Genomic DNA, 18,768 nt, shown 5'->3' on the forward strand with positions numbered 1-18,768 from the left:
GAGAGGGAATTTCAGTTGTATCCCCAAAGAGAAAAAGCAAAAGGTGAGGGATGCACGGAGAGACGCTGAACTACCTCCTCACACCCCTCCTCACTCACCCACGCGTCTGCTCCCTGCTCCCCCTCCTCCTGCCGGGGGCTGGCGGTCAGGTAAGGTTACCTGGGCGCCCCCAAGAAGCCCCGAAAAGCGCTGCGATCCTTCCTCTCGAAGTCGCTCCACTCCCCGCCGGGCCCCCAGGACTCTTGCCCCCCTCTCCCCCTGCGCGCGTCCCCTGCCCCTAGGGCTCCGGCGCGCAGCGACAGCAGCAAGCCGCGCTCGGCTCCCCTCCGCCGACCTGGCGTGACGCAGGCGGAGACTACTTAAGGCCGGATTAGAGGCGGCGGCCGCGGATTCCCGAGCCCTGCAGCCTGCTCCGCGCTCTCCGCCCCGGCTTCGCAGGCGGCAGCGCCGGAGCGCCGGGTGCCCGCTGAAGTGCCAGGCGCGGGGGCTGGTGACCGGACCCTTCCTCGGCCCCCAACCCCCGGGGGTGAGTGGCAACCAAAGACCTCCCGCGGGCGGCCGAGAGCTCGCGGACCTGCACGCTGCCACCCCCGCCGCTCCGCCCCGCCCCTCGCCCGGGCAGCCGCCAGCTCCAGACCTGGCCCCCGGACGGCGCGGGAGGTCCGTGCCCGATCTCCGCACCGCGCCAGCGGCTCGTCAGCCGGCCGTGCTTGGACTTCCTTCCCCGTTTCCCTCTTTTAAGTACAATAAAAGGGAGAGGGGATTCTTGGATTTTTAAAAACATTTGTTTGTTTCTTTAATCGGGGGGCAGTTTGCTCCCAGTCGGGAGGTGCGGCCCGGGGAGGGGCCAAGAGCGGGAACGTGCCCGGTGCTGCCCAGTCTTTGTCTGCTGCCTCCGGATGCACAGCGATGGGGGAATGGACCATCTTGGAGAGGCTGCTGGAAGCCGCGGTGCAGCAGCACTCCACTATGATCGGGAGGTAAGGGCGCCGAGCCGGCGGTCAGTGGGCCCCGTCGGGCGGCCCCTGGGAGTCCCTTCTAATGTCCATACCGAGCCCCAAAAGCCCCCAGACCACCCTCTGCTCCCTTCCCATCATCCCTGGTCCATGCGCCTGTGTTCTCGGCATTGAGAGATTGCCAGATGCCCAGTGATGCCCCCCTCCTCCAGCTGCTCCTCATCAGATATCCATCCCTTCCCTGTGAAGCACCACCAGGGGATTCACTCTTCTCCCATTAGCAGAGGAGTTATTGGCTCAGTCGTGGTCCCCCCACTCTCCGGAGTCAGAGCCAATCTTCATCCGGTTCCCTAAATAGAATCTTCAAAGAAGGCAGGATTGTGTTTGGATAGAGAAGGGCAAATGGGGAGATGGATTTGCTCTTGGGAGCAAATGTATCTTTTCCCAACAAATAGCAATTAAGCTAAACTGATTTGCCCGTTTAAACTTACAGTGCCAGAAACCCATACAACCAATTGATACTTTGTGTCTTCATATGCATATATATGCACATATATGTACTATATATAGGTATATATGTGTATATATATTCATAGCTATCTGTTTATATATATTAAGCATTAAGTTCAGTATTCATATTGAGGATAAACTAAACGTACTCTCCGTGTTCAGCTATTCCATGAGCATTTGCCATATCCAGAGTGAAGGTGTGTTTTGTACCTCTGTACAACCCATATACACCAATAAAGTCAATCTATTGCAAGTACACTACGTCCAGTGTATGGAGATACACGTACTTGAGATCCCTGTAATATGAAACGTTCCCGGTCTACTAACACCCGGCAGAAAGGGAAGAGACAAAAAAAGTTTGCTAGATTCCCAGTTCAGTACCTCACAGGACGGCTAGCTCCCCAGTCAACACCAGAGCTGGGAAGGGAGGAGCAGGTGTTTCCTAAGTCAGTGACTCAGCCCCTGAGAACCTCTCTTCCTCCCTTTCCCCTGCTCAGGATCCTGTTGACTGTGGTGGTTATCTTCCGGATCCTCATTGTGGCCATCGTTGGGGAGACGGTGTACGATGATGAGCAGACCATGTTTGTGTGCAACACACTGCAGCCCGGCTGTAACCAGGCCTGCTATGACCGCGCCTTTCCCATCTCCCACATACGTTACTGGGTCTTCCAGATCATAATGGTGTGTACCCCCAGTCTATGCTTCATCACTTACTCTGTGCACCAGTCTGCCAAGCAGCGAGAACGCCGCTACTCTACTGTCTTCTTAGCCCTGGACAGAGACCCGCCTGAGTCCATGGGGGGTCCTGGAGGAACTGGCGGTGGGGGCAGTGGTGGTGGCAAACGAGAAGATAAGAAGTTGCAAAATGCCATTGTCAATGGGGTGCTGCAGAACACAGAGAACACCAGCAAGGAGACAGAGCCAGATTGTTTAGAGGTTAAGGAGCTGACCCCACACCCATCAGGGCTGCGCACTGCATCGCGATCCAAGCTCCGAAGACAGGAAGGCATCTCCCGCTTCTACATTATCCAAGTGGTGTTCCGAAATGCCCTGGAGATTGGGTTTCTGGTGGGCCAATATTTTCTCTATGGCTTCAGCGTCCCAGGGTTGTATGAGTGTGACCGCTACCCCTGCATCAAGGAGGTGGAATGTTATGTGTCCCGGCCTACTGAGAAGACTGTCTTTCTAGTGTTCATGTTTGCAGTCAGTGGCATCTGTGTTGTGCTCAACCTGGCTGAACTCAACCACCTGGGATGGCGCAAGATCAAGCTGGCCGTGCGAGGGGCTCAGGCCAAGAGGAAGTCAGTCTATGAGATCCGCAACAAGGACCTGCCTCGGGTCAGTGTTCCCAATTTTGGCAGGACTCAGTCCAGTGATTCTGCCTATGTGTGAAAGGGCAGGTTTTGAGAAGGCCTGGGGGATGACAAGTAGCCCTGAGGCAGATGTCTGCTTGAGAGTGGCTCTATCTGCCCTCATTCTGTGACTGTCATCATTGAGATGTAGCATAAAGCTGGTTAGAAGAAGATCTTGCATCAGTAGGGAAGAGGAGAGAAAGCAGAACCTTTACCACATCACACCACTGATTCCAGAGACAACTGGGTAGAGTGATGAAATGGATGAGTTGAACTTCTTTGGACCCTTTTCTTTCGTGGTCCAGTTTGATCCTGATAATAGTGGACTTGCACAGCTACGAAGCAGGACTTAGCTCTGCGAAGCTCTGTATTCTGGTGAATGGCATGAGTCAAATATTTCATTGGTACAGAATTTGTGACCCATCTCAAGACATCCCTTCATCCTGGGCTGCAGGACAAACATCCTTGAGGCATCCTTCATGTACCTCCCCCATCAGCATGCCCCTCTCCCTCAACCCAGGATAGCATGCCAGCTTTTTTCTCAATCTGGCCTTACAGTAGACCTACTATGGTTTATCTGCAAGCTAGAGGGAATTCCATGGGGTACTTTTTGGAGAATGGCCATGGCAGAGGTTTGCGCTACAGCCCCATCTGACTGGCCCTCAGTCGTTATGGAAACCTTAGGAATGTCTCAATATTTCCAGTTTTCTAACCAAACTGCACTGGTGCTGTTTATTAGGGGCAGGGGTTGGGTGGGAGGGAGGGAATTGCAATATGCAACTGTAACACTCCTGTGGGATGGTTGTTGCACTGTTAGGCATGTGGTTATGAGCTTTGGGACATTTCTGCCTTCCAGCTTGTGGACTTTGGACAGCATTAAAAATGTTTTTGTTGTTGTTAATATCACGGATGTCTGCTCGAGCCACAGAATTTCTAACTGGTGTATTTCACTCATTTTCTTGTAGAGTTTTGTTTTGTGCAACACAGCTGCACTTCATTTTGCCATGGTTTGAATTTACCTGTGTGCTCACACCAGAGACCTTAATCAGCCCATGTCAATTCTGATTTATTATTTTCTCAGTTATTTTTGAAACATGCACAAATCACTGGCTTAAGAAACCTGGAACTAAACACTAAACCTGGAACTAAACCTGGAGTTAACACGTGTTTACGGATGCTTATTTGAGACATATACCAAAGGTTCAAAAACCTATTGCTTTGGACTGTGACTATGTTTCCTTCTCTTTGCTCTTATTAATTTAAGTGCCATACTGTACCTTTCACATCCACTGTGTATTTAGTTAAAACATTGGCCAAGAGTAATATTTGGATAATGTGCTTTTATGAAGCCCTCTGTTTCCTTTGCATTATCATTACGATTTTTAGTTTAGATATGGACGTGGTGTAACACACAACTGAGGATTTATTTAAAATAAAGTTCTTGCCTTTTTTTTTTTAAATGGGAAGAGTCCGCAATTTTCTATTTTGATTGGAGTTCTATTTCTTTAAATATATGCTCAAAAAAATTCTTGTTACATATTCAAAAAAGCCGAACTCTGGGGGCAGGGAGTGAGGGGTGGATGAGTGGCATTTGGAGGATGACCGATAAAGTCCAGCCACTAACAGACGAGAAGAGGCTGGTACCTTTTCTGAATGTTTATGAAATGTGTGATGAGGTATTCATATTTACTAACGCCTTTCCATTTGAGCCCAAGATTTCTCTGCTTGTCTAGGGATATTTCTTATAATAAAATGTCAATGCTATAACTTATTAGCTTATTTCAGGAGTGGAATTATTTTTTTTCCTTTTCCTCCATCCTTTCCTGCTATCAGTTGTCATATTTGGCAGCATGCTGTGCTCCCCATCATCTCTTTAAATGATGGTAACCCGGTAGTCCAACAGAACCCTCTAAACCAGCGCTGTCCAATACAACTTTGTGTAATGATGGGAACTTCCCCCATCTTTGCTGCTCAATATGGCAATGACAGCTGAGCTTGTAAAATGTGACCAGTGCAACTGGAGAACTGAATTTCTATTTCTATTTAATTTGAATTAATTTAAATAACCACATATGGTTAATTGCTACTGTATCACACAGCACAATTCTAGGCTTTTAATCAACTGTTTCTTACCAGGTTCTTTCAAAGGAGACTGATCCTTTGCTTATATATCATAAGATACTGCTTTTTAGCGACACATTTTACTATCACTTTTTGGCATTTTCTGTCTACATGTGGTCCCGTTAGCTGAGTAGATAATACTCCTCCTCAGTTCTTAAGTGCTGCTCACCTTCTAATTCCAATGAGCACTTGGTCTGAATGTTGCAAAGCAATTTCCTGGATGATTGTTTGTCAAACATAATTGTTGCATCCCTTAACTATCGCAGTACAGATGCCAATTTTAGAATGAAAATTTATCTGTTTCAACCTTAAGGTTTCCAGTTGCCGTATAAACAGCCAGTTGAAAATGATTACTCTTGAGTAAAGAAACAGATCCTCCTCTGTTTTGTGTTTGCTGAGCTAAAAATGTTTTAAGACACCTCCCAGAGATGGAGGAAGAGTGGTGCTTGAGAGCTCTCAGCATATGCTTGGGTGTGAAAGAAGTAGGAATCTGCGCGGAAAACAGGGGCTGCTGTATTTATGCCATGATGTGAGGTTGGAAGAATAAGAGTGTTTCCGAGTAGAAATGCCTCCCGTATCAGTGGGGCTGATCTACTTCAGTTCTTTAATGTTTCCAAACACCCGCAAACAGCAAGACTGTGAATTCTCTTGTTGGTAGTGGTGAAGGCAAAGCACCTTCCTCTCCTCATCAGAGTCATCCCTCAGAGTGACTGATATGTGTCTGATTCTTTTGCTTTCTATTTAATGAAGGAAATATACTGATGATTTGATGGTTCGCATAGCTACATGGTGGATATGACCTTAATCTCTACTTTGTGAGAGAACAGCACCAATCTATTCTCTTGAATTTGAGAGCCCGTTGGTGAACCACCGACCTCTGTGGCCTGTGAGGGCACAGGTGGCTGTGTGCACGCATGTTGGTGGGGGTAGCGAGTGCTAATGAGTGAACTGGGTTTAAAAGTTTGAAGAGACTGAAGGTACTTAGCCTGTGGAAAGAAAAGCTGAAAGTACAGAGTGTGTCCTTTTTAAGTCATCAAGTATTTGAAGGTTTAAAAAATATAAAGGATCACATCTGTACTCTGTGACCTCTGAGAACGGAGCAAAAGGACTGGATTTAAAATCGAGAGTGGGGGAAGTTATGAAAACACCAGAAAGAACATGGTTTCTCTCTCACCTCTGCTTTTTTTTTTTTTTTTTTTCAATGCTGTTTCTTCCACAGGGAATACCTGTCCCACAACCTTCCTTCATTGGGTGTGTTCCTCTTTACCCACTAAAAATCAGTTTGGCTGTCTGCTCACACAGGAGTCTATTCTAAACTCTCCTCCAGGCACTAAGCCTCCATGAAAGTCACTCTGCCCCTTGCTGCACGGAGATGAGATGGTTCTAGATCAGTGTGAGGCATCCTGAGGGCAGGAACCATTCCTTCCCCTCTGTAACCACGTGACATGAATTACCACCGTCTAGTTTACTAGCAGACAGACGGGCACCTCTGTTTTCCATCTGGCAACAGTCTAACAGGCTCAGCAGGTGTGGAAGCTGAAAGCACCCCGTGAAGACGTTAAGCCAAGCCCTTTATTGTATTGTTTACTGTATTGTACTGTTGAGGAAACCCAGAGAGCTAAAATCAGATGGACAGTGGGTTTCTTGGGAAATGATATAAGCATTCATACTGTTGGAGGACTGGAATATTTAGAAAGCAATATTTACATTGGTTTTACTTTCTTTATATCCTACCGAGTGTATCATCCTGCTGGGGCTGCCATAACAGAACGTCACGGACTGGTGGCTTCAACAACAGAAAGGTAGTTTCTGATGGTTCCAGAAGGTAGAAGTCCAAGATCAAGGTGTCGGCAGGATTAGTTGCTTCTGAGGCCTCCCCTTGCTTTGCAGATGTCGCCTTCCCCCTGTGTCCTCACATGGCCATTCCTCTGTGCCTGTACGTCCCAGTGTCTGTGTGTCTTAATCTCCTCTTCTTATGAGGACACTAGTCAGATTGAATTAGGCCCGACCCTAATGGCCTCATTTTAACTTAATCACCTCTTTAAAGGCCCTGCTCTAAGTGCAGTCTCATTCTGACCTTGGGGGGGGGGGGGGACACAGTTTGGCCCATAATTTTTAAACCTTCGGGTACCCTTCTGGTTGGAGAGGGGGAGGGCTCATATAATGTGTTGTACAAAATGGGATGTTTTTGTGAACGAAAAGGGCAGGATAGCTAATTGAATGGAACACCAGGACCATGGGTGTAAATCGGATCTGTCCTGAGCAAACCAAGTTGTGTGGCTACTTTACTTAAGACAATAAACAGCCACTGAGCTCCTGCTCCAGAGCCTGGAGCCCGGGAGATAATAACACCTCAGTCACAGGTCTTGAGAAGGGCTGTCAAAGCTGCTTCTCAGACCAAGACGTAAAAGTATGTGTCAGTGATAATGGGAAAACAATATTTTAGAAATACTGATGTCTCTGCTTCACTCCAGACAACCTACGTTAGAATTTCTGACACTGCAGCCTGGCCATCAGCATTTTTCATTTCCCTGTTTTTAGGGGATTCAAATGTGTGCTCAAGGGGAAGGACAAGTGAGTCAGAGGCATGAGCATAAAGTCATGAGAATCAGATATTTGAAGGAGAAATTGGGAAAGAGGGGGGTAGGGAAGTGTGATGTCCCCACAACAGAGCAGCTCTGGCTTACCTTGCATGCGAGGCTCACAAGGAGAAGCTGTAGATGGAAGGTTAACAACACTTCTCAGGGGTGAAGCAGTGGCCCTGGTGATGAGAGGGGCTGACCAAGGATAGAACCTGGAGTGGACGGAGGAGGACAAGTCTAGGATGGGGCTGAAAAGGCAAGTTGCAAAGTGATTTCATAAAGTTAAGGGAGGTGGAATCTCGAGGAAAAAAGTCTGTTAGGAGTATTCAACTTTAGCAGGCATTTAGCTAGATAAAATAGCTAAACACAAGCTAGCCAAAGGCCTCAAAACCATCCACTAGACCTGGTGAGGGAGTGGGAAGTGAGAAAGCAGAAACAGTGAGCACAGATCATCCTTTGCCTTAGATCCTTCCAGACCTCCTGCAGATTCCATGGAGGCAGTTAAAATAAGAGCAGGCAAAGGTAGAGCATCCATCCAGCCCAGCCAGGGCTCTGATATTCCATCAGACATGGCAAGCCAGCTTTATGTGACTACCCAAAAGTTATGTTCACTAGCTAGACTGTATGCTAGCTCAAGCAGGCCTGGTGAAACTCAGCCTAAGTGAGGAGTTGTGGCTAAAATGTACTCAGTGGCTTTTGTCAGGTTGGGGTCTGGAGCGCTGTAAGCAAGGACAGTGTATAAATACTGAGGCCTCTGAAATGACACTGGTGCCAAATATCGGTGCATGGCTTGTCATTGTGAATTAGATCCGCGGTTCACCCAGGCCAGTGTTCTAAGTCTCTGGCAGCTGGGGCGAACACAGTTCTGAAGAATGGACCATGTCTTCTCTCTATGATGCTCTCTAAAATGTGTTTATTTAACTTAATAGATAAAGGGTCTGTCATCTATAACTATACCCCAGCTTCCCAATCCCCAGCCCCTTCCTTGAAGGTCCCAGTCTCCAAACACATCAAGCAATAGGAAGCCATTCAATTCATTTCAGTGCCTTCTTGAGCACCAATGGTGTGCAAGGGCTTGGGCTCGGTGTTAAAGGAAATACAAAGAGAGGTGTGATGCCCTCCCTACCCTCACAGGGCCCACAGTCTATCTGAGGGGAATAAGTCAACTTCATAAGGCAGAAAGTGAATGGTGCTGTGTTTGAGGCTCAAGGTACTTTGAGATCTAAGAGGGAGCCATCATATCCAACGTGTATGTGTGTGTTTTGAAGTGGGGAACAGGTATAGGAAAAAAATTACCAGCAAAGTGGTATCTTGAGATGTATCTCTTTGAAGAATAGAGAAGGAGGCAAGGACCAACATAAACATTCTCTTCCAGCAGAGAAGCCTGGGAACAGATGTGGAGAACTGGGAGATTTTGTTTTGCCTGGAGTTCTTGGAGATAAACAGTGGGAAGTGTGTTTGGAAACTGGGTTGAGTGGACCGCCCTGTGCATCAGGCAAAGGAAGGTGCGCTGAATTGGGTAGAAATGTGAAGACACACCTTTCAACAAAGCCATTGTTTTGAGTACTACCAGGTCCCCAGGGAATCAGCTACACTGTCCCAGGCAGAGATTCCATCCAGGATCAGCTTTGATTTGGAAAACACATTTCAATCTCAACAGTAAGGGATTGGAGCAAATATCCAGGGTGAAGGTTGGGGATTTGGCAACATGGCCCCATTAACATTAGTGGGAGTTAGTCTGCTAAATCCCAGACTCTGAGCAGAATCCTCATGTTTATTCACCACGATGACCTTTCTGCTGTAAATTGATACAATATTTCAGAATCACTTAGAACCGATTAAGCTTTGTAGCATCTCCCTCTCCTAAAAGGGAAATCTTTTCGACAATTGCTGCTCTGTGCGCTGAAATGTCTGTATTTGTGGGCAACTCTGGTCAGTGGGAACATATGGGCACCTAAATATAGAATTGGTGAATTTTGATACCTCTGAGACATTTGATCTGGGGAACTTTATCTGTTGTACCTGTCTCTAGGTAGGGGCCAAGCTTTTTGCAAATGATTGCTTTCTCCAAAAAAAAAAAAAAAATCTTTTTTTTCCTTTTTGCATAATTTTCTATTTTATTCTTCCATATTATTTATTTTCTCAAAGATAATAAAAGAAAAATTTCCCAAAGCCTTACATGAAATCGGAATGGTCTAACGATTTCTCTTCATGATCCCCAAAATAGCAGATATTAAATGTGCAGAACATTTCCCCTTTAACCCTCACAATGGCCTGGAAGGAGCCAACTAAGTGTGATTACATCCATTTTCAGATGAGAAAACCGAAATATGTAGATGTTACATCAGCTCACCTAGGTCATACGTCTAGCCCATGGCTGTATCTAGACTTTGGCCCATGCAGTGTGATGTTGAAGCCAACATGACACAACAGTACCATCAAGACATTACCATCAAGAAAGCTCAGCTAGATGAGGTCTCAGGAAACGAGGCATATTGGTCTACTGCCCTTGCTCTTAGTAGATCTTTCCTTGGGACATTTCTCCTCCCCTTCCCCCCTACAAAAGGTTCTTTTCTTGGTGTGTCTCAGTGCAGCATGAGACCGTGAGGTTTTCCAAGGCGTTGCCACGTCATGGTCACCCTTGTTTCTGCAGTTCCTGGTACAGACAGAGCAAGGCTTCACAAACATCTATTGACTGAATAAGTCAATGAAAACACAGAATCACAGGACCTGGAGGTGGATGGTAAATGTCATCCCATTCACTCCTTCATTTTGTAGGTCCAACTTAGAGCCAGAGAGCAAGCCTGAATAAAGAGCTCCAGGTTAGATGGAGGTTGAGGTAGGGTAGGATTAAGAAAGTAGCTTGTTGGATTGTCAGAAAAGGATGGCCTGGGTGGAAAAAGGCTGCTAGCAGTGGAAGTCAGAGGTCCTCTGACTCTGGGTCCATGTCTCTCCAAGCACAGGTTAGGAGAATCATGAGTTGGCAACAATGTTGGAGAGAAGATCTTGTCCTGGTTAAGCACACGGCCCATCCAGTTCTGAGGTACCTTATTCCTGGGTTTGGTCCAAGTGAGAGGATTAACTCAAGGCCACAGACCCAAGGCCTTGGCCCTTAGTTGTGCATATGGATGTGTATCTGTCTCTGGGAGCACCTTGGGCATCTCCACTCTCCCCCTCCCCTCGAGACACCATGTTCTTGAACATTTCTTCCAGAAGCCCTAGGCAGTATGGTGGGCTCCAGATGGAGCTCAGGCTCCCCTAGGCCATGAAGAAGACCTCTGGCTCCCATCCATCCTGACTGCAGCTTTCCTGCAGGCTTTTGTCTCTCTCTTCCAGGAGCCCATGTGTGCCCTGAGCATCTCGCTTATTGGCCAGTGTTTCTCAGTGATGTTTAGAAGCTTCTCTCCCTGCCCCATTTTTTTTTTCATCACTATGCTTTGCCTAAAAGGTACTCAGAAAATTCATTTATGATTTTTGCACATATATACTGAATACAGTACTTAAACATGTTCAGCTCTGACTTAGGCACTAAGGATACAAGAGACATGTCAGAGAAAACCAAAGGAAGCAGCTTGGGGCTGGTCCTCCTTTACAAGGGAAAAAGGCAGAGGTAAGGGATAGCCAATAAGAGATGGAAAAGAGCAAGAGTAATTGAGTTTCAGGACCTTCCTCCAGAGAAGCAAGCAGGTTATATGCATTTGACACCATAAAGGCAAGTCTTATAAAAACACATTAAGAATGTAACCTCAGTTGATACTATAGACCAAGGGTAACTCAGTGACCTGGACATAGAGATACTCTTTCTCCCTTTCCAGAAACTAAAGTCAAATTGTAATGTCAGCTACTGGTTTCTTCAGTTATAAGAGCTGTAATAGTGTTAATAATGACCATGATAACATCATGACAGTGATGGTAAACATTTAAGTAGATGCTTTTTCTCACTTCTTCCTTGTGTATTATCTTATTTGGTCTTTGCAACCCCAGTCTGTGGCGTGGGCAGAGTACAAAATGGTTGATATTTGTTTTTCCTCAGAGGAGCAAAACTTCTGAGCCTCAGTTTGGGTGGCTTGTCCAAAGCCACAGTTAGTTTTAATACAGGTAGGACAAAGCCCAATTCTCTGACTTATAGTCTGATGCACTTTCCATCTTGACTTGTCAAATGTTAAGCTCTAGATGGCCAAGAGAGATACCTAGAAATGTTAGGAGGGAAATTAATACAGTCTCAAAAAGTGGTTTCCTAGACTTCCAAAGAGGCTGCAAGAAAATGTGGCAGGACAGCCTTCAGGGAAGGATGTGGTCTTGGTCTCCTGGGAACTGCGATTTCTTTAGTGCCGTTGAAACAGGGTACTTTCGCCTGGGCTGCAGACCAGAGGAAGCTGAAGCGAGCATCCCGGAGAGGCAACCAGGTCTGACGTGTGATCCTCCCCGTAGCTATGTTCTGTGATTTCAGAGATAAGAGAGAACATTAAAAGCAACACTTTTTCTTTTCAACAAAGTCCAGCATTTATTTCCCCTAATTACAAAAGTAATACATATTCAGGGAAAAGAGAAGAACAACAAAAAATTCTGTCACTCAGAGCGAATCACTGTTACCTGTGTCTGCGGTCTGGTGTACACCTGTGTGGGACTTCTATTTGATAGTTTGAGAGGTAGGTACACATAGGACCACAGATGTGGGGTTCCTGGATGTAACATCACATACTGTTTTGTAGGCTTTTTTCCATTTGCAAATAGATGGCCAATATTTTCCACATCAACAAATACCTTTACAACATGTTTTTGATTAGCAGACATATGTCCTGTTATATGGTGGTACCACAATTTATTTGAACAATTCCCTAGTTTTGGATATTTGGGTTGTTACCAGTTGTTACTGTCATGCACAATTGTGGGGTGAACATCTTTGCACACTTCCTAGATTGCTTCTTCAGGATAACTGGGTTACAGAATAGACACTTAACATATGTTGCTACATTTTGCCAAATTTCACAAAGTGAACATGTTAGTTAATAGATGTTGGTAGTTGATGAGCATGTTCAAGAAGCAGATAATTTCTGAGATTCTGGAAAAACTAGCTTATAAAATAGGACACAGGGAATTTGCTCAAATTTTCTTTTAGGGGGAAAGGGAAAGGAAAAAATATTTTTTAGGTTCATTTTTGTCTTTAATTGAAAGCAATCAGTAAGTGTGCTTGCATGTGTGCACCCACGCGCACCCGCGCATGTGTGTGTGTTTAGGGGTTTGTTAGCTGACCCTCTAAATACAAAATGTCAACACTGAGACTCTAGGTGGTTGTGGCTCTTGAGTCTGAGGCAAAAATCATTGTCCAAGAGTTGAGAGTGAGCATAAGGCACAACCAGGTCAGGGAAGCATCCTGGCGTATCCATAAAAGGATGGCAAAGTTGTGAGTGAGAAAACAAATGGTTATAATTAAATCCTGAAGGCCAGCTCAGGTACTGGGTCATGAAGCCGCCTTCGCTGAAGGAATCATAGGATTGAAACCAATACTGAGTGATCAAACCCCAGCTGGTGAGTCACAGGGAAGAGCTGAAGCCCTAACTCCTGGTCACAGAGGGGCTGCGCCACCTCAGCCACAGACCTTCCATATGCCTCCTTCAGGGCTATGCCCGGGCTAGAACCCAAAGGTGAGCGGCTGAGATGAAGATCTCATAAGGAAACAAATGTAAAAACTTACATGTTACATTTCTGGGGATAAAAACCAGGCTAGAAAAGGCACATAAGATAACCAGTCTTTATTAGCAGGAACACAGTTTCCAAAGGAACCCTTTTTCTATCATTACTCTGAAACTTATTTAAATGAAGGTGCATTTGATAAAAAAAAAAAAATAGCAGTTTTCCTCCCTGGGCCTGGGTGCTAATGAGCTCAGTAGGCATCAATTCCTCACTTTGATATATTTGCTTTCCTTACCACACCTCTCTGGCACTCCTAGGGTCCCAGGGTGTTGAAATGAGGGTGGCTGGGACTTAAAAAGACCTTCCTAGGTGAGAAAATGCAATGACATAATGATTTCTTTTTTAAGAGATGCGGCAAGAAGGGAGGTGAGTGGTGGGTAGAAAAAGCATTGTTTTAAGAAAATTGGAAGCAAACTAACTTTATTTGTCTGCATACTTTGTGTAGAGGGGGTGGATTTCATATCTAGCATGTGCTTGGGGGCTCCCTGGGGTCAAAGGCATTAAATGAGGAATATAGAGGAATCACAGGTAGCTGGAGAGTAGTTGCAAGCACAGGCTTTAGAGTCAAATGCCCTATAAAAATAATAGCAATCTGTAATACAGTGGTGTCCCAGGATCACCTCTGATTAACAGTGACACATTCATTCTCCAAGTATTTACTGAGACTCAGCTCTGGGTCAGACCCCGAATGAGCTTCTTGACTCTTTCCCTTTCCAGCTGTGTGATCCAGGCCGTTTACTTCACCTGGCTAAACCTCAGTTCCCAGATCTGTGAAATGGAAATAATGAAACCATCTATATATCACTGGGTTGTTGGAAGCTGTAAATTTGATTATGTTTGTAAAGAACTCTTCACATTGCTTGATACCTACTAAATACTTAATAAATGTAACTGATTAATTGTAAGAATGATTATGAGACTCTAGGTGATTGAATGTGGTCATGGGTACATTGAGTTCATCACAGCCCCATCCACAAGAGGATACTGGAAAAGGAGAAAAAAAATATAGAAACAGGATTCTGGCAAGGACATCAGCTTTCCTCCCATTCCACAGTTTATCTTGGGCCAGGGCCATGACTCCCAGGGTCAATCTGATGGATGCAGCAGGTGATACGTAGGGAGCACATGATACAATCCAGCTTTGACATCAAAGAAGGTAAACTGGGCGGCCAGGACATGGGGCTCCTTGCTAAAGGAGTGGTTAGGAGAGAGATATGGAGGAGTGGGAATTCCATTTTTATTTTCCTAGAACTTGGCTGTGTTGCAAGATCTAAATAAACAACTTGCATTTGTGCAAACTTTTATATTGTCCAGCAAGATGGTATTGTTCACATTCTCAAATGATCCTCCCTCTGCAAAATCATAAGACAAAACAGAATAGAAAATAGCCCCATCTTATAGATAAGAAAGTGTGGTTTATAGAGACACTTTTTCTTCAATCCCAAACAGCCAGGCACAGAGTCAGGACTGAACGGAAGCCTGCCCCAAACCCAAACCTCCAGTGACTAGAATGTTCTGCTGCTCCTAAGACTGACCCCTTTACAAACTTCATGTGAAAATCTGTGCTCTTCAGAGGGCTTTTCTGGGCGGAGGGAAACTTATTTCCACCTCAGCCAGACAAACACGTGATTAAATAAACAAAACTTTTGGAGACATTGCAAAGCACAAAGAACACATTCTAACACCGGCAGGAAATTTGAACGTTAGTGTTATTTATTATTCATGACCGTAATCTTGGCTTTTGATGGGAAGCAGGAGAAACTGACAGCAGTTTTATTTCATTCATAGATCCTTTGGGCACTATTAACAGACTCATTTATTGAATGAATACACATGAAGCTCTTACAGACAGTGTCTGGCATATGGTATGTCCTCATGTATTGTGGAATGAAAAACAAATAATCTTATTTATTGAGTGCTTATTAAGAGTTTTGTGTGTAATAGTGCATTTGGTAACCACAGCAACCCAATGGGCCCATTTTAAAGAAGAGGAAGCCAAGGCCCATAGAGGTTACAGAGCACTAAGTGTGGTATACACTCATTTTTAGCTATACGTATTTGCATGTAGAGAAGTCTGCAAGGAATATACCTGAGTGCTAGAGAAATTAGGGGACTTTAAATTTAATTTTAACTTATGGATTTTCACAATTAAAATATAACTTATGATGCTTAAATATGATAGAATTATGATAGATTTAATTTTGTAATCTTAACAATAATTTTTTTAACCTACGGCATTTAGAGGAAAGTATGGGGTTTAACACTGGTCTTCCGTGGCTTAACTCTGTCAGTGATTTATTCTTGAATGTCTCCTCAATACACTCAGATTAAAATATGCCGCCAACGTCCAGCCTGGGCTCTGACTGACACAAGCATCCACTCCGTGCTGTGCTAACCGGTGTTCTTGAGAGGAAGCTATTTTTAGACACAGGTTACAGGTGGAAAAACTGAAGTAAGTGGCTAGCTTGCCCAAGGCTACAAAGAGAGAATACTTAATTACAAAGCCTTTTGCTAACTTTGTCTTCACCGGAATCTTATAAATGGCTTAAGGGAGCAGCAGGAGGTGGAGGCGCAGAGATAAGAGCTCAAGTCACTGACAGGTAGAGGGGAAATGCTCTTGGCTGAATTTCCCATCCCAACTGACAATCTTAGAATTCTGAAACTTTGCGCGTGGGGGAGTTGGGTGGACTAAGAGGTAAAATCAGGGACGCAGTGGGTAGCTGTGAAGGTATGATCTCTACTGAGATTGGCCAGGTAAAACTGCCAGATGATTGGGATGTTGGGGAGGAAATATTTGTAAAAAGTACTCTACAAATATTTAAGAAATTCTAAAGCTGTCTCAGCCCTTGTCAGGCTTCATCCCAAACAATTGTGGTGTGGGTGCAATTTATCATAGGCTTGTCTTCCTTCCCGCCTCCCTTCTTTTTTTTCTTTTTCCCTCTCTTCATGATTTTACGGGGTTTCCAGCTTTTCTCTCAGGGGAGGGGGATGGAAGAAAATCTTTGCAAGTTCTTTCACTCCAAGGATGAGGTTTTTTCATTACTACTCCTTTAAAAGAAAAAGAAAAAAACCTTCGTAAAAGAAAAATGTTTGACCCCAAAGAAGATACCACTGATGTTGGAATTCCAGGCGTCAGCAAAGAAGATATTTTTAAGCAGGCTCTTTCTAGCTCACTCAGACAACACCACAGGGGGACCTTCTACTTTGAGCCACTCAGTTCAGTTCTTGTAGACTCACGGGCTCTGGGGGTCGGCAGGGGCATTGCACGCAGCTAGTCCAGCCTCTTCTTGGATGTTTGAATTCTCTATACAGCATCCTTTCCCGGTGGCTGCTCACATCTGCAGGTGAGGACCTGGTTCCCTTCAAAAAAGTCCACTCTATGTCCCGGCAGCTCTGATTGCTTGAAAGTCCTTCTTTATGTTGAGCTGAAATCTCCTTCCTGGAGCTGAGGCAATTTTTAGACAAAAGCCCAAGAGAAAAGGTGTTTTTTCTTCTCTGGTTTCTTCCCATTCAGATTCACCCACATGGCTGGCGCTTGAAGTGGAGTTAAGGGCCACACGCTTTCCTCCCGAGAAAATTGTTACTGCTGTGATGTCTGATACAATGTGCTCAGGAGTGAGGGAAGACTCTTGGGGAGTTGTTTGGAATTAGAAAAGGCAGGGCGTAGAGAAGTGTGTTGGAAAGCCAGGCGGCATACACACTAGATTCAGTGGTTGTCTCTCTTTGCCAGGAATAAAGATTTCATTCTGAAAAAAAAATACAAATAATAAAATTCAAACAGCAAGAGCATTATTTACCGCCCCTGCAACCTACCCCCCTGTACCAGGTTCACCTTGGGAAAAATAGACAAGTTTGTTCATTCAGATCAAGTTGGTATCAAATAACTACAAATTCCATATGTTGCTTTTTCCTGTTTTGGTTGCTAGGCACAAGGAACTCATGGGGCGCTGAATAAATACGTTGGACACATTTTTGCCTGAGAATTATAAATATTGGTGGATTCTTTTTCAGGAGTGGATGTCATTCAGAAATAGATCTGAATGAAGGTTTCCTCCTCTGGAAAAAGACCTGGATTTGGAGCTGAAAGGAGGCCCAGCAGTGTGGGAGGCAGTGCTCTTGGTAGGATGGAAAAGCGTGGTGGAAACGCAAGCCCTTTACAATTGTCTGGCCTTTAGCAGTCCACAAGTTGCCTCCCCATTCACAGCCTCTCTTGGTCTCCTAGCTCCCCTGTGAGGTAGGTAAGAGGGCTGGCAGCCGCCTCCATCCCAGGAATAAAGTCCTGGGCACCGAAGAGCAGTGACGGGAGGAGAAACCCCCAGCGCAGGGCTCTCCCGAGAATGACTCTGGCTCATCTTGGCAGTTCCGGGCTGTGCTTCTTCAGGGTGGGGAATGCCCTCCACTACCCTGCTGAGTCCAGCCATTTCATTTCTCATCTTGGTTTACTCAGTACCGAGCCAGTGGCGCTTACATAAATGTCCTTCTGGCACAAGGGAGAGAGGGGGGGGGAGAGAGAGAGAAGGGAAACAGCAGCTGTCAGCAGAGTGTCAGGCTGGGGACCTGCCATCTCGTTGAACAAAGCTCCGGTCAGCTCCAACAGTGTCCTGGGTGCAGCTCTAATCATGGGTGATGGGATTGTCCCCAGGCTCAGGGCTACTTCCTGCCCTTCAAGAGAACAGGCAGAGAGAGTCCTTTAGCTGTTACCAAGGTGGCACTTGTAAATCATTAACCAGGATGGAGGCAAATCAGAGCAAGGGCAAAACAAATGAATCCTGATACTGAGGCCCCTGAAGACCTTCTGTCAATGGTAACAACTGAGCAGTCATCTAACGTGGTTATCACAAAAACATGTAATATGTTGCAGTGGGAGGGTGGGGGCTACATTTTGCATTTCTTTTAACTCTAAAGCCTTTCAACATTTAGCATTTTCCACCGAGGCTGGAAAAGCTCCCTCTTGGATGATCCCACCCACCTTCCTGCCTCTAACGACACTTCAGACCCTTCCCCTCTTGGCGGCTGTGCTTCTTGAGTTCAGCGTCTCTTCGTTTTCTGCACTTGTCCATGGAAGACCACCGCACAACTGTTCTGTAGACCCCACTCCAAGGCCCTGCACCCTACAGAGTTTTCTTTTCTCTTTGAGGACCCACGGCTCAAAAGGCCTCCAGTAAACAAGAGTGGTAAATGTGGATAATGGTTGAGGCTGGTTGATCAGTACCTAAGGATCATACTATTCTGTCTACTTTATAAGTGTAAAATCTTCATAATAAAAAAATTTTTAAGACAAAGCATCCAGGGTAGGGGGTGGGGGTAACTCAGTGGTAGAGTGCGTGCTTGGCATGCACAAGGTGCTGGGTTCAATCCCCAGTACCTCCATTTAAATAAATAAATAAATAAGCATAATGACTGACCCCTCCCCCCAAAAAGGACAAAACATCAGGATAATTGGATTTGACAGAATCACAATATGGAAGTCTTGATTCAAGCTCTGAAATCAGGCTGGCCTGAGATCAGATCCCAGCTCTGTCACTTTCCAGTAGTAATTGGACATGATGCTAA

The 18,768-nt window shown here is 45.4% G+C and overlaps 1 protein-coding gene across 1 annotated transcript; it reads left to right on the forward strand.

Moving 5' to 3' along the window:
- The first annotated feature begins 304 nt into the window (after nucleotides 1-304).
- Nucleotides 305-4,524, forward strand: GJD2 (gap junction protein delta 2). Its single transcript, XM_006193774.3, has 2 exons — nucleotides 305-980; nucleotides 1,964-4,524. The coding sequence occupies exons 1-2, from the start codon at nucleotides 910-912 to the stop codon at nucleotides 2,856-2,858; spliced, it is 966 nt and encodes a 321-aa protein (XP_006193836.1). The 5' UTR covers nucleotides 305-909; the 3' UTR covers nucleotides 2,859-4,524.
- Nucleotides 4,525-18,768: the final 14,244 nt, after the last annotated feature.

This window comes from Camelus ferus, chromosome 6 (assembly GCF_009834535.1).
Source record: "Camelus ferus isolate YT-003-E chromosome 6, BCGSAC_Cfer_1.0, whole genome shotgun sequence".
In the NCBI taxonomy this organism is placed as follows: domain Eukaryota; kingdom Metazoa; phylum Chordata; class Mammalia; order Artiodactyla; family Camelidae; genus Camelus; species Camelus ferus.